Source organism: Lolium perenne, chromosome 3, assembly GCF_019359855.2.
Source record: "Lolium perenne isolate Kyuss_39 chromosome 3, Kyuss_2.0, whole genome shotgun sequence".
In the NCBI taxonomy this organism is placed as follows: Eukaryota; Viridiplantae; Streptophyta; class Magnoliopsida; order Poales; family Poaceae; genus Lolium; species Lolium perenne.
The window spans coordinates 177138405-177152915 of NC_067246.2; the positions used below are offsets into that span (position 1 = coordinate 177138405).

The following is a 14511-nucleotide window of genomic DNA, read 5'->3' on the forward strand; positions in this document are numbered from 1 at the left end:
CAAGACAACACCAGAAATCCATCTTCTCCAAAAGCGACGCCTTCAATAATGAAACAGTGCATAAGCGCCGCCATCGCCCTCATTATAGATCATAGGTTTTCAACCAATAGAAAACCCACACTCACTAAACAATGCCTTCAACAAGAACATCGCCAAGCACAACCAATTAAAGCCAGACCTTGGGTTTTCAGCCCGCAAGTTTATACTCTGAATTTCTCCTATGTTGTCGCTCCCACTTGCTGGTATCGCTGCTCCAAGTCACAGATCAGCAAGCAAAAACCTCATCGCCACCAGGACTCGAACCACCATTACTATCCCTCAGATCTCGACTTTCATGCCATTCTCCATGGCTGACTTCACCATGGGACTAAAGACAGGTCCCATAATGGCAACATACTGCGAAGCTTCGGATCGCTCCCTCTAAAACCAGGAAAACATGGTTGCACACGACCGAGTCCCATTTGATTCGGCAATCTCCAGACATGTCGTCCATTATAGATCGCCGGTGAAGCCTTCCGAAACTCGACACTTCGACCAGATCAATGAAAACATGCATCAAGCAGATCTTCGTCATGGCGTGAGAGGGATCCTAGGACCAAACCCCCTTTATTCGAAGAGAGACCGGCAGTCCCCACACCACCGGCCATCATCGGCCGCTAGACCCACCAGAACTAGGCCAGAAGATCAAGGGCGGTGTATCTGGATGGGACCCAAGATCCACATCACCACCTCTTTCCCAAGATCGCACCAAAGTGCATCGTAGAGGAAGTGGATCAGCGCCGCCGCCTCGACCAGAGGACTCCGCCCCGGTCGCCGCGCACGACGGGAGGTGCTTGCGCCGCCCCAGCTGCGCTTGAACGTTGTCGCTGCACATATCATAAGTTTGGAAGGGGGAGACTGAAGCAAAACCTAGAAAAAATCATATTGCTAGAAATTTATTTGTTGAAAATATCCCAGGGAGCCGTCACTAAACAGTTAGTCGACCAAAACGAATCTCTCCGTGACTATGAACCGAAAAGACTAACAATTATTTGTGCAATTCATCCACCGCGTCGACCGACCAGCCCATGAAAACAGCTAGCCTGTGAAGCAGGGAATGGTCCATCCTTGAGCAGGATTATCGCCCAACTCACTCATTAAATGCGAAAGCTCAGTTGTTTAATCGCTAGTCCTGCAAGTAACCTAGAAGCATCAGTGTGGACTTGGACATTCACCCTAACCATACAGAATCAGCCAGCGAGCGAAATAGTAAGACGCAGCATCACCTGATCTCTTCCTTTTCTTTCTCCCTCTGTACATGTATATATATATATATGTGACCCTTTTCCTTCACCCACGGTGCTATACCCAACAAGAACACTTGGCCTCGCACTCCAAACCTCAAACAGACACAAGTAATCCTTTGGTCGAAGCAAAAGCAGCTAGCTGTGTGAGATCATGGGCGCCTTGGATCACCTCGCTGATTTGTGCAGCATGACGGAGACAAGGGAATCCCTCAAGCTCAGGAAGAAGCGGCCACAGCAGGTGAGGTTTGTGGAATTCCAAGGGCACATGATCGAGCTCTCACATATTCTTCCTTTTATATCTTCATCTTGGGAAACAGTTTCAGTTGAAGTATTATCGATCTTGTGCAGAGAGATCTATATGGGGTTTTTTCTGGCCATTTTGTTGAGCTGCTATGTATATAACTGGATTTTTGGTGTGCAGACGGTGAATATCAAGGTGAAGATGGACTGCGAGGGCTGCGAGAGGAGGGTCAAGAACGCCGTCAAATCGATCAGCGGTACTGAGATGATCTTGCAATCGAATTCTCTTGGATTGAATTTTCCTGTAAAAAATGATTGAACGACCATGAACATACAACCGTCGCCTCTGTGGGTGGTACAGGTGTGACGAGCGTGGCCGTGAACCCGAAGATGAGCAAGGTGACGGTGACGGGGTACGTGGAGCCGCGCAAGGTGCTGGAGAAGGTGAAGAGCACTGGGAAGGCGGCAGAGATGTGGCCGTACGTGCCCTACACCATGGCCACCTACCCCTACGTCGGCGGCGCCTACGACAAAAAGGCACCGGCGGGCTTCATCCGGAGCGCGCCGCAGGCCATGGCCGCCCCCGGGGCGCCGGAGGTCCAGTACATGAACATGTTCAACGACGACGACGTCAACGCCTGCACCATCATGTGATCCGATCATGTCCACACCAGCCTTTTTTTACATGATGTCCACACCAGCCTTGATACGCCTACATACATCACACTATCACAGAGCCTGTATCTGTATATATGTGTTCTTGCTGCGGAAAAATGATATGAAGAAGATGAGCTTGTTGTATACCAAGTTACAAAGTGATATACAGAGAAAGACTTTGTTGAATATACTGCGACTATGATCCCTCTCAGTCTCGAGCCTTCTCTTGTTCTATTCTACCTTTTCTTTTCTTTGATAAAGTGATATACAAGGAAAGAGTTTGTTGAATATACTACGGAGTACAACTATACCACTATACTCTCGATCTCGAGCCTTCTCATATCCTATTCCTACCTAATCATCCTTTCGTCGAAGGGACAGCGGGATACCATGGTTTCTGGATGCACACGATTTCAGATGGTCGCTCAGGATATCTTATACCTGGCTCGCTGGCGACATACTAGTAGGCTATGTTGATGTGTAGTCACAATATGTTTGGTTTTTTTCGCTGGTTAATTTTTGTATCAATCCTTGGCGACGCTTGAGTTGTATAACCTACACTAAATCTAATCACTTTTTAATAAATGGTCGTGTGCATCATCGATGCAGAAGCCGGTGTACATCCCCATTTTGAAAAAAAACCTAATCATCCGTTTCTTTCTTCTTCTCTTTTCTTTTTTTCTTTTGCAACGGGAGATTTTCTTTCAGCAAAGGCAACAAAAAGGCAATCAGGCAATACATAAGCAGAATCCACCCTCCTGGAGACCGCCATTTCCCCCTCCTCCTCTCTCTAACTGCTACAGGGTTTGAGAGTCAGCCGTCGGTGGCCGGGCCGCTCCAGGGCCTCCTCCGCCGGAATAGCCGGCCGGAGCTGGTCAGGGAAGGGCGCCGGAGTAGATAGGTGTAGCTGTAGGTTTAGATCTAGGGTTCTTCCCTGTTTTACCCAAGTGAAGTCTAGCGTTATGCCCTTAGGGGCATGGCCACGGCGGAGCTCGAGCTGCTCCCGGTGGCTGGTGGTGGTGTGGCTGCTGTCCGCGGCGCTCCGTCGGGAGGAGCCAGATCTGGACGGATCTGGCCTGGATCCTCCTCTTCATCGCCACCATGGAGGTGGAAACGAAGATGAGATCTTCGTCGGTGCCGTTCTTGGCATATCGCCGGAGGGGCATCCTGGAGCAGCAAGTCCCCTTTCAAGCGCAACACATGGCGACCGAGCTCGTCGCCATGATCCTTGGCCAGCATGGTGGCCCATCTTCAACCTCCAGATCGGAGCCCTCCGATTTTCACGCTGGTGCTCGACGCTTCCAGTAGGCTAAGTGGTGCGTCCCCGGCCTCCTGGTGGTTGCCAACGGCGGAATCTTCTCGCCGGCGTGGAGTATTCGAGCATGCAGCTCTATGAGCTCGGCGGAGACACCTGGAGCTCGCCGGCGACGGGTGGCAGAGGCACTGTCCTTGATTGCTTTTTCTTATGTTTTTACAGGGAGCTATCTGTAAAGTGCAAGGCCCTTACTTCAAATAGTTGGTTTTTTAGGACAAAGGATGACAAAGGGCTTAGCTGCAATATGTACCTTCCACATGTAATTCAATGTAATTGCTCCCCTGGGGTCTTTGACCCCGCTTTGTGTTAAAAAAAAACGAATCCATCCTCCTCCAGCTAAACGGCCAGTATCTGTTTGTTACAGGCAAAATTGAGCAATGCCTCGCTTAGAGAATGTTATTATGGTGAGCTCAAAATTATTTCCGGATGGGATGTTGCTCCTAGTTACATTTGCTTTGAGTATGCAGTTAAAAACTTTGTTGCCACTTTTTAGACGGAAGCCTCGAAGTGAGCCCGACTTTAAATTAACGAAGCCATTAACCAGCTAGGAGTTACACCAAAAATTACAACACACACGCGCCAAGCGCACAACCCAAACCACAACAAAAGACAACACAGAAAAGCAAGCCGAAGCACCATTTGATCCATGAAGAGGGAGCCTTATCTTCTGTTGCACCGGAACGATCGCGACCGTGTCCACACCAACAAACCTCCACCGCACCAAGGCTGCTACTCAAGGGAGAACTCAATGACGGGCTGCCCACCTAGCAGAGCTTGAGGAACCAAAGGAGGGAGGGTCTTGCGGCGACGCCTCCAAGAAGGTGAATGACGCAAGAATGCGTCATCGGCAGAGAAGGACCTGCAAAGTTTTCACCCAAACCCGAGAACCACCACCCATGGAGCTCAGGCTAGGTCTACACCAAACACACAACACCATCCCCTGGCGTTGGGATAGGCACACTGGCAAGAGCTACGACCAGACGCTGACCTAGCAAAGCCCCCCAAGGCGCTAAGAAGGAAATCAGCTACCGCAGCAAACCGTGCAAAAGCAGCCAGCACGATGTTGCAAGAGGGTTGCGACACCAGCGAGAGGTCACACAGTGCTCCACAAGACACTACCAGAGAAGCTTACACGAAGCGAGGCCTCCAAGAGGAGCAGATTGAGGCGGAGGGATGGAGTCTATCATGTCGAACAGGAGGGCCATCATCGGGACGCCTTCAACAAAGGAATGACACCCGCAGGTGACGTCATCGCCGGCACAGGCCAGAGCCATGCTCTGTTTTTGCCGAGGTCCAAACCTTAACAGAAATTCCGGACGCCGTCGCGAGGACGTAGAGCAAACAAGGCGGAGATCACTCCCGCGCCTCCAACCTAAGTCGCACTATGAGCTAGCCCCAACTCGACTCATCAGTAGGAAACACGTGCTGGTTGACAGAGGTTTCGGCCAGACCCAGATCTAGATGTCCAAGACCCTAGATTGGGGGCACCATGATGACCCACAAGTATATGGGGTGTATCGTAGTACTTTCGATAAGTAAGAGTGTCGAACCCAACGAGGAGCAGAAGGTGCTGACAAGCAGTTTCTATGAAGGATTCACTGTAAATGCTCACATACAAGTTTTCAGGAGGTTTTGATATAGCAGATAAATAAAATACAAGTAAGTAAAATGCAAAAATAATAATTGCAGCAAGTGGCCCAATCCTTTTTAGCACAAAGGACAACCCGGTTTGTTTACTTATGATGACCAAACGTTCTTGAGGACACACGGGAATTTAGTCTAGTGCTTTCGCTTCATATAGTTGATTAATCTTCATTATTTTGATAAGTGTTGTGTGGGTGAACCTATGCTAATGCACCGTCCTTCCTAGGACTAATACATACTTGTGATTAAACCTCTTGCAAGCATCCGCAAATACAAGAAAGTAATTAAGATAAATCTAACCACAGCCTTAAACTCTGAGATCCTGCTATCCCTCATGCATCGATATACCAACGGGGGTTCAGGTTGCTGTCACTCCGGCAACCCCACAATTAGCAAACGAATACAAGATGCATTCCCCTAGGCCCATAAAGGTAAAGTATCATGTAGTCGACGTTCACATGACACCACTAGAAGAATAACACAACAACTTAAATATCAAACCATTAAATATTACTCAACATAGTTCACTACTAACATTTAGACTTCACCCATGTCCTCAAGAACCAAACGAACTACTCACAAGACATCATATGGAACATGATCAGAGGTGATATGATGATGGATAACAATCTGAACATAAACCTTGATTCAATGGTTTCACTCAATAGCATCAATAACAAGGAGTAATCAACACCAGGAGAGTTTCCCCTATGAAATAATCAAGATTAAACCCTAGATGTTACAGCGGAGACGAGGTGCAGCGGTGGAGATGACGGTGTCGGTGGTGGAGATTATGATGATGATCCCAATGAAGTCCAGCTCGATGACGGTGACGATGGCGATGATTTCCCCTCTCCGGGAGGGAATTTCCCCGGCAGATTTCGGCATGCCGGAGAGCTCTATTCTCTCTGGTGTTTTCCGCCCCGAGGAGGCGGCTATGACTATCCTCGATGTTCCCCCGCACCTTAGGGTTTCTGGGAGATGAAGTACGCGAAAGGGCGATGGCCGAGGGGGTCGTGGGTCCCTCCCCACGTGGCGGCGCGCCAGCCCTGGTGGCCGCGCCGGCCTATGGGGAGGGCCCATGGAGGCCCTCCTCGGCCTCCCCTTTTGGCTGGCTCCGTCATCTGGAAAAATAGGAGCTTCGGTATATTTTCCGTCAATTGTTGATCTTCAGAAATATTGTATCCTGACGGTGCTTTTTCCAGCATAATTCTGACTCCGGTGAGTAATTCTCCAATAATCATGAAACATGCAAAATAGGTGAAATAACATAAGTATCATCTCTAAATATGAAATATATCAACGAATAATAGTAAATTATGATATAAAATAGTGATGCAAAATGGACATATCAACTCCCCCCAAGCTGAGACCTCGCTTGTCCCCAAGCGAAACTGAACTCAGTAAACAAGACCACATGTTTATGGAGTGAAGAGTCGATAAATAAAATACGGACAAGAAGCATCACATTCATTAATTCACACAAGACATTCTAGTAAACAACTTCCTCATATAACTCAACTTGAGACAAGTAAAGGGAAATCACAAATAAAGGTGCATAGGAAATCATAATTGGTGATGGCAAACTTCATCCTTGGTCAAAGAACAATTAACAGATTGTACTTATCTTTCGAGCAGAGCCTTTATATTAGAGCTTATATGGCAGATCTCACATGCTCAATCATAACAATCTCCTCATAATCATTGATAACCTTCAAAGTCATATTCATTCAGATAAAATTTGTACTAAACAAGGAAGAATAAAAGACATAATTAAATAGATCACAATATAAATGGTTGGATCACAACAACTCAATTGCTTGCTTCAGATAGAGGGAAATAGGTTTACTGACTCAACATAAAGTAAAAGATAGGCCCTTCGCAGAGGGAAGCAGGGATTAAATCGTGTGCTAGAGCTTTTCAAGTTTTGAAATCATATAGAGAGCATAAAAAAAAGTTTTGAGAGGTGTTTGTTGTTGTCAACGAATGGTAGTGGGCACTCTAACCCCCTTGTCAAACAGACTTTCAAAGAGCGGCTCCCATGAAGGACGTTATCTCTACCAGCAAGGTAGATCATCCCTCTTCTCTTTTGTTTACACATGTACTTTAGTTTTATTTATGGATGACACTCCTCCCAAACCTTTTTCTTTCACAAGCCATGGCTAACTGAATCCTCGGGTGCCTTCCAACATTTCACATACCATGGAGGAGTGTCTATTGCAAAATTAAGTTGCTCACTGATAAATCAGGGCAAAACATGTGAAGAGAATTATTAATGAAAGTTATTAATTGGGGCTGGGCACCCCGTTGCCAGCTCTTTTTGCAAAATTATTGGATAAGCGGATGTGCCACTAGTCCATTGATGAAAGTCTGCCCAACAAGATTGAAAGATAAAACACCACATACTTCCTCATGAGCTGTAACACATTGACACAAATAAGAGATAATAACTTTTGAATTGTTTAAAGGTAGCACATAAAGTATTTACTTGGAATGGCAGAAAAATACCACATAATAGGTAGTTATGGTGGACACAAATGGCATGGGTTTGGTTTAAGGTTTTGGATGCACGAGAAGCATTCCCTCTCAGTACAGGTCTTTGGCTAGCAAGGTTGGTTAGCAAGCATAAGAGTTGAGGGAAACAAACAAATATACATGTGATAGAAACAATCATGCATCTTCCTTGTACGCACAAAATATTTTAACTTCAGAATATTAAGCTCATTAGCTAACAAGAAAGAAAGATAATGAAATAATATATCTACATGTATTTCTCTCTTTTCTACTTAAGCTTCAAAGTATTGTTGATGTTGACCAATGCTAAGTTTGCCAAAGCCAAATAGATTTACTTGATGCTCCCAAAGTTATACCAGTACTAACAACAAGATCAATCATATAACAGAAATTGCAAACTAAAATAAGGTGTGCACAACGTAAATGATAAAACTTCTCATTAATATTCCATAACGATAACTCACACCAAGGGATACATAGATAACCAACTAAAAGAGAGATACTTCCACACTGCAACCATCTTATATGATAACTTCCCTACTCATGATATGACACTACTTGATAGTAAAAAGGTAAAAGATAGTGATGATGTGATACCGCGGCACTCCCCCCAAGCTTGGAACAAACCAAGGGGGAGCCAATACCAATGATGAATTACTCCTTCGGTGGTGGTGGTGAATTATTCCCGTCATCAAACTTCCAAGGAAGAGGCTCTCCATCAACAAACGACGTCTTGGTCTCAGGAATCCTGAAACTGGCAGCATAGCTTATGTGTTTAAACCTGTTTTCATACTCACAGTTTTGATTCTGAACATCATAAAGTTGCCCTTGGAGTTTGTTGGTAGTGTTGTGAAGCGAGAGGATATCGTCCCACAGCTTTGTAGTCTCCTTCTCGTGTTCATCAATAAGTTCGGACACAATCTTGTGGAAGATGTCCACTTCACGTTCAGCCATCTTCTTGTAGGTGAAGACCTCTTGTTCTAGCTTCTCCATCCTGTCCTCCAAGCTTCCTTCTCCTTTAGGGCCCCGGACATCTTCTATCTGCAACTCTCCATCTAGGAGCACCAATTCCTTGGGATGCATCTTCAGCTCGTTCATATACGGGTTGACGACGTTCTCAAAGAAGTTGTCCTTCGGAGTTCCCGACGAAGACATGGTGGCTCTAGATCTGAAAACAATATCTGGCAGAAAACAGCTCGAAACAAAACACGACGAGAAGACGATATACGGACCTCGGGGGATCCGGGGGATTATATAACAAAAAAATTCACGACAAAAGGAAAGTACCAGATCGAACTCGAGTGGGAGAGGGACTCCGAGGAGCCGTCCCCATATGGCCCGCGCCACGACGTGGGGACGCGCCCTCGTGCGTCTCCTCCGCTCCGATTCGATCTCGTAATTTTTCATATTTTCTAAAAATAGCAAAAAAAAGTGTTCGGAAAGTTAAACGCGGACTTTTTACTACCAAAACTGTTACCTATTCGAAGTCGAACTCTGCAGAACTATCAATTTGATTTTTGATGAAAGTTTCCGGAGTCACCACTCGAATAACATCAACATCTTCATTATAAGAATCTCTAGAAATATAATGTTTGAGTCTTTGTCCATTCACCACTTGTGTGGCATCACCTTTCAGCGAAGCAATTTTTATTGCCCCTGAATGATACACCTCCACAATGACATATGGTCCTTCCCATTTTGAGAGTAATTTCCCTACAAAAAATCTGAGACGAGACCGATACAATAGGACTTTATCTCCAACATTAAATTCTCTTTTAATAATTCTTCTATCATGCCATTTCTTAACTTTCTCCTTAAAAAGTTTAGCATTTTCATAAGCTTCACTTCTCCACTCATCTAGAGAACTCAATTGTAGCAACCTTTTCTTACCGGCAAGTTTAAAATCTTTATTAAGTTCTCTTACAGCCCAATAAGCTTTGTGCTCTAGTTCTAAAGGTAAATGACAAGCTTTTCCATAAATCATTTTATAAGGAGACATACCCATAGGATTTTTATAAGAAGTTATACAAGCCCACAACGCTTCCTTCAACTTACTAGCCCAATTTTTCCTAGATTTATTAACAGTCTTTTGCAAGATAGATTTAATTTCTCTATTTGATAATTCTACTTGCCCACTAGTTTGGGGATGATAAGCTGAAGCAATTCTATGATTAATACCATATTTAGCAAGAGTTTTTCTAAAACCACCATGAATAAAATGAGAACCTCCATCAGTCATAAGATATCTAGGTACTCCAAACCTAGGAAAAATAACATCTAAAAGCATTCTTAAAGAGGTCTCACCATCAGCACTTTTTGTGGGTATGGCTTCCACCCATTTAGTAACATAATCAATAGCAACAAGTATATGAGTGTTACCTTCTGAAGAAGGGAAAGGACCCATGAAGTCAAATCCCCAACAATCAAATGGTTCAATAACAAGAGTATAATTCATAGGCATTTCATTGCGTCTAGAGATATTACCAACTCTTTGACATTCATCACAAGATAAAATAAACTTTCTTGCATCTTTAAAGAGAGTTCGCCAATAAAAACCTGACTGTAGAACCTTTTGTGCGGTTCTATCTCTGGCGTGATGTCCTCCATAAACACTACCATGACACTTACTCAATATCTCTTGTTGTTCATATTCGGGGACACATCTTCGCATAACACCATCCACTCCTTCTTTATATAAGTGTGGGTCATCCCAAAAATAATGCCTCAAGTCATAAAATAATTTGCTCCTTTGCTGAGCTGAAAAGGTTGGAGGCAAGTACTTGGAAACAATAAAGTTAGCATAATCAGCATACCAAGGACTATCTCGCGAGCTGACCTTTATTGCAGCCAATTGTTCATTTGGAAAACTATCATTAACAGGAACAGGATCATAAGCAATATTTTCCAATCTAGACAAATTATCAGCAACAGGATTATCAGCACCTTTCCTATCTACAATATGTAAATCAAATTCTTGCAAAAGAAGCACCCATCTAATAAGCCTTGGCTTAGCATCTTTCTTTTCCATAAGGTACCTAATTGCAACATGATCAGTATGAATTGTGACTTTTGAATCAACAATATAAGGTCTAAACTTGTCACAAGCAAAAACTACAGCTAATAATTCTTTTTCAGTTGTAGCATAATTTCTTTGAGCGGCATCAAGAGTTTTACTAGCATAATGAATAACATTCAATTTTTTATCTACTCGCTGTCCAAGAACAGCACCTACAGCAAAATCACTAGCATCACACATATTCAAAAGGTAAATTCCAATCAGGAGGTTCAACTACAGGAGCAGTTGTTAAGGCTTTCTTTAGAGTTTCAAAAGTTTCCTTACAATCATCATCAAAAACAAAAGGTACATCTTTTTTAAGAAGATTAGTAAGAGGCTTTGAAATTTTAGAGAAATCTTTAATAAATCTCCTATAAAAACCAGCATGACCAAGAATACTAGGATAGGGCATCTTCTCAATTGCTTCAACTTTAGCTCTATCAACTTCAATACCTCTCTCGGAAAATTTATGTCCCAATACAATTCCTTCATTAACCATAAAGTGGCATTTCTCCCAATTAAGAACAAGGTTAGTTTCTTCACATCTCTGCATAACTTTATCAAGGTTTCACAAACAATTATCAAAAGAATTCCCATAGACAGAAAAATCATCCATGAATACCTCTACAATCTTTTCACAAAAGCCATGAAAAATAGTAGACATGCATCTTTGAAAAGTAGCAGGAGCATTACATAAACCAAAAGGCATATGCCTATAAGCATAAGTTCCATAGGGACAAGTGAAAGTGGTTTTCTCTTGGTCTTTAGCTCTAACAGCAATTTGTGAAAACCCAGAATAACCATCAAGAAAGCAGAAATGAGTATTTTTAGACAATCTTTCTAGCATTTGATCAATAAAAGGTAAAGGGTAATGATCTTTCTTAGTAACTTTATTAACCTTTTGAAAATCAATGCACATTCTATACCCTACAACTACTCTTTGAGGGATGAGCTCATCATTATCATTAGGTACAACAGTTATTCCTCCTTTCTTAGGAACACAATGCACAGGACTAATCCATCTACTATCAGCAATAGGATATATAATACCAGCTTCAAGAAGTTTTAATACCTCATTCCTTACCACATCCTTCATCTTAGGAATTAGACGACGCTGATGTTCAACAACAGGCTTTGCATCATCTTCCATGTTGATGGCATGTTGGCAAATAGAGGGAGAAATCCCCTTCAAGTCATCAAGAGTGTAGCCAATAGCTCCTCGGTGTTTCTTCAATATTTCCAATAATCTTTCTTCCTCAAAATCTGAAAGCTTAGCACTAATAATAACAGGATATGTTTTCTTATCATCAATATAAGCATACTTAAGATTATCAGGCAACGGTTTCAAATAAAAAACATGATCTTCCTTTGGTGGTGGTGTTGTACCTAGATCTTCAACCGGTAAGTCATGTTTAAGAATGGGTTGACGAAGAAAAATTTCATCAAGCTCATTCCTTTCTTCCCTAAAGACTTCACTCTCATGATCCTCCAAACGTTTCTGCAAAGGATTATTAGGAGCAAGAGCAATAGATGCAAGCTGTTCAACTCTAAAATCATCATTAGGCAATTCACCTTCATAAGGAACTTTGGCAAATTTAGAGAAATTAAACTCATAAGATTCACCAGCAAATTTAGTCACAATTTTCTCTTTCTTGCAATCTATAATAGCTCCACAAGTATTTAGAAAAGGTCTACCAAAAATGATAGGACAAGTCTTACTAGCGGCAGAACCAAGTACCAAAAAATCAGCAGGATATTTAATCTTACCACATAGAACTTCCACATCTCGAACAATACAAATAGGAGAGATAGTTTCTCTATTAGCTAGCCGAATAACCACATCAATATCTTCAAGTTCACAAGAACCAATTTCATGCATGATTTCCCTGTAAAGCTCATAAGGAATGGCACTGGTACTTGCACCAATATCGCATAAACCATAATAACAATGATCACCAATTCTAACAGAGAGCATAGGAACACTGGCTTTCCTAGACTTACTAGGATGTGAAACAATATTAGAAGCATCTTCACAGAAAATAATGTGACCATCTTCTACATTTTCAGTCACAAGGTCTTTAACTATTGCAACAACAGGTTCAACATTTATTTGTTCCTCATGTTCTATAGGTTTCTTTGCACTTTTGTTAACCACACTAGTTATAACAGAATACTCCTTCATTTTAGCAGGAAAATGAATTTTTTCAATATAAACTTCAGGAAGAATTTGATCAACAGTTTTAACTTCAATACATTTACCTATAGGTGAATCAGTTTTATCTTTGTAAGGCTAGGTTCATGATACTTATTAAAACTCTTCCTAGGCAATTCAAAATGAGAGGCAAAAGCTTTATAAAAATTTGAAACAACTTGAGAGTCAAGACCATAAGTAGCACTCATATTTCGAAATTTATCAGTATCCATAAAAGTTTCAAGGGCATTCATAATCATAATTTATACCTGACTCTCTACCTTTGTCGTCTCCCATCATTCAGTATTCTCCTGAATCCGATCAAGAAGTTCCCATTTAAACTCTTCTTTGTTGCGCGTGAATGATCCAGAGCAAGAAGTACCAGCAAGGTTTTATCTTGAAAAGAAAGTCTTGCATAAAAATTATCAATGACGATATTACCAGGAAGCTCATGAATGGGGTATTTGAGCATTAAAGACTTCAATCTCCCCCATGCTTGGGCAATACTCTCTCCATCATGAGGCCAGAAATTATATATGCGATTTCGGTCTTTGTGAATTTCACTTGGGGGATAGAATTTAGAATAAAATAGAGGCACAATATCCTTCCAATCAAGAGAATTCCCATTCTTCAGCAATTTATACCAATGCGCCGCTTTACCAGATAGCGACATAGAGAATAGTTTCTTCCTAACTTCATCCATAGAAATACCTGCACACTTGAATAACCCGCATAATTCATGTAAAAACAGTAAATGATCTCCAGGATGGACAGTTCCATCCCCTTCATAGCGGTTATCCACAACACGTTCAATAATTTTCATAGGTATTTTATATGGAATCTCTTTCTCACCTGGCGCCTCATCCACTACCTTTGCAGTAGTAGTATATTTTCCAAATAGGAATTCAAGAGAAGATCTCTCCATAATGAATTATAGCAGCAGGCAGAAATAAAAACAGCACGTACAGTAAAATTTTTCCTTACCAATTCCACTTACCAATAGCGCTTCACTCCCCGGAAACGGCGCCAGAAAATAGTCTTGATGACCCACAAGTATAGGGGGTGTATCGTAGTACTTTCGATAAATAAGAGTGTCGAACCCAACGAGGAGCAGAAGGTGCCGACAAGCAGTTTCGATGAAAGATTCACTATCAATGCTCACAGACAAGTTTTCTGAAGGTTTTGATATAGCAGATAAATAAAATACAAGTAAGTAAAATGCGAGAATAATAATTGCAGCAAGTGGCCCAATCTTTTTTAGCACAAAGGACAAGCCGATTTGTTTACTTATGATGACCAAACGTTCTTGAGGACACACGGAAATTTAGTCTAGTGCTTTCGCTTCATATAGTTGATTAATCTTCATTGTTTTGATAAGTGTTGTGTGGGTGAACCTATGCTAATGCACCGCCCTTCCTAGTACTAATACATACTTGTGATTAAACCTCTTGCAAGCATTCGCAAATACAAGAAAGTAATTAAGATAAATCTAACCACAGCCTTAAACTCTGAGATCCTGCTATCCCTCATGCATCGATATACCAACGGGGGTTCAGGTTGCTGTCACTCCGGCAACCCCACAATTAGCAAACGAATACAAGATGCATTC

The 14511-nt window shown here is 42.4% G+C and overlaps 1 protein-coding gene across 1 annotated transcript; it reads left to right on the forward strand.

Moving 5' to 3' along the window:
- The first annotated feature begins 1320 nt into the window (after nt 1-1320).
- Nucleotides 1321-2371, forward strand: LOC127342694 (heavy metal-associated isoprenylated plant protein 20). The gene is made up of 3 exons (XM_051368691.1): nt 1321-1524; nt 1708-1783; nt 1888-2371. Exons 1-3 carry the CDS (start codon nt 1438-1440, stop codon nt 2178-2180), a joined length of 456 nt encoding a protein of 151 aa, XP_051224651.1. The 5' UTR covers nt 1321-1437; the 3' UTR covers nt 2181-2371.
- Nucleotides 2372-14511: the final 12140 nt, after the last annotated feature.

Coding starts and splice junctions, on each gene's coding strand:
- LOC127342694 (XM_051368691.1), top strand. CDS start 1,438: ATGGGCGCCTTGGATCACCTCGCTGATTTGTGCAGCATGACGGAGACA. Junction 1,525..1,707: donor GGAAGAAGCGGCCACAGCAG/GTGAGGTTTGTG, acceptor TTTGGTGTGCAG/ACGGTGAATATCAAGGTGAA. Junction 1,784..1,887: donor CGCCGTCAAATCGATCAGCG/GTACTGAGATGA, acceptor TGGGTGGTACAG/GTGTGACGAGCGTGGCCGTG.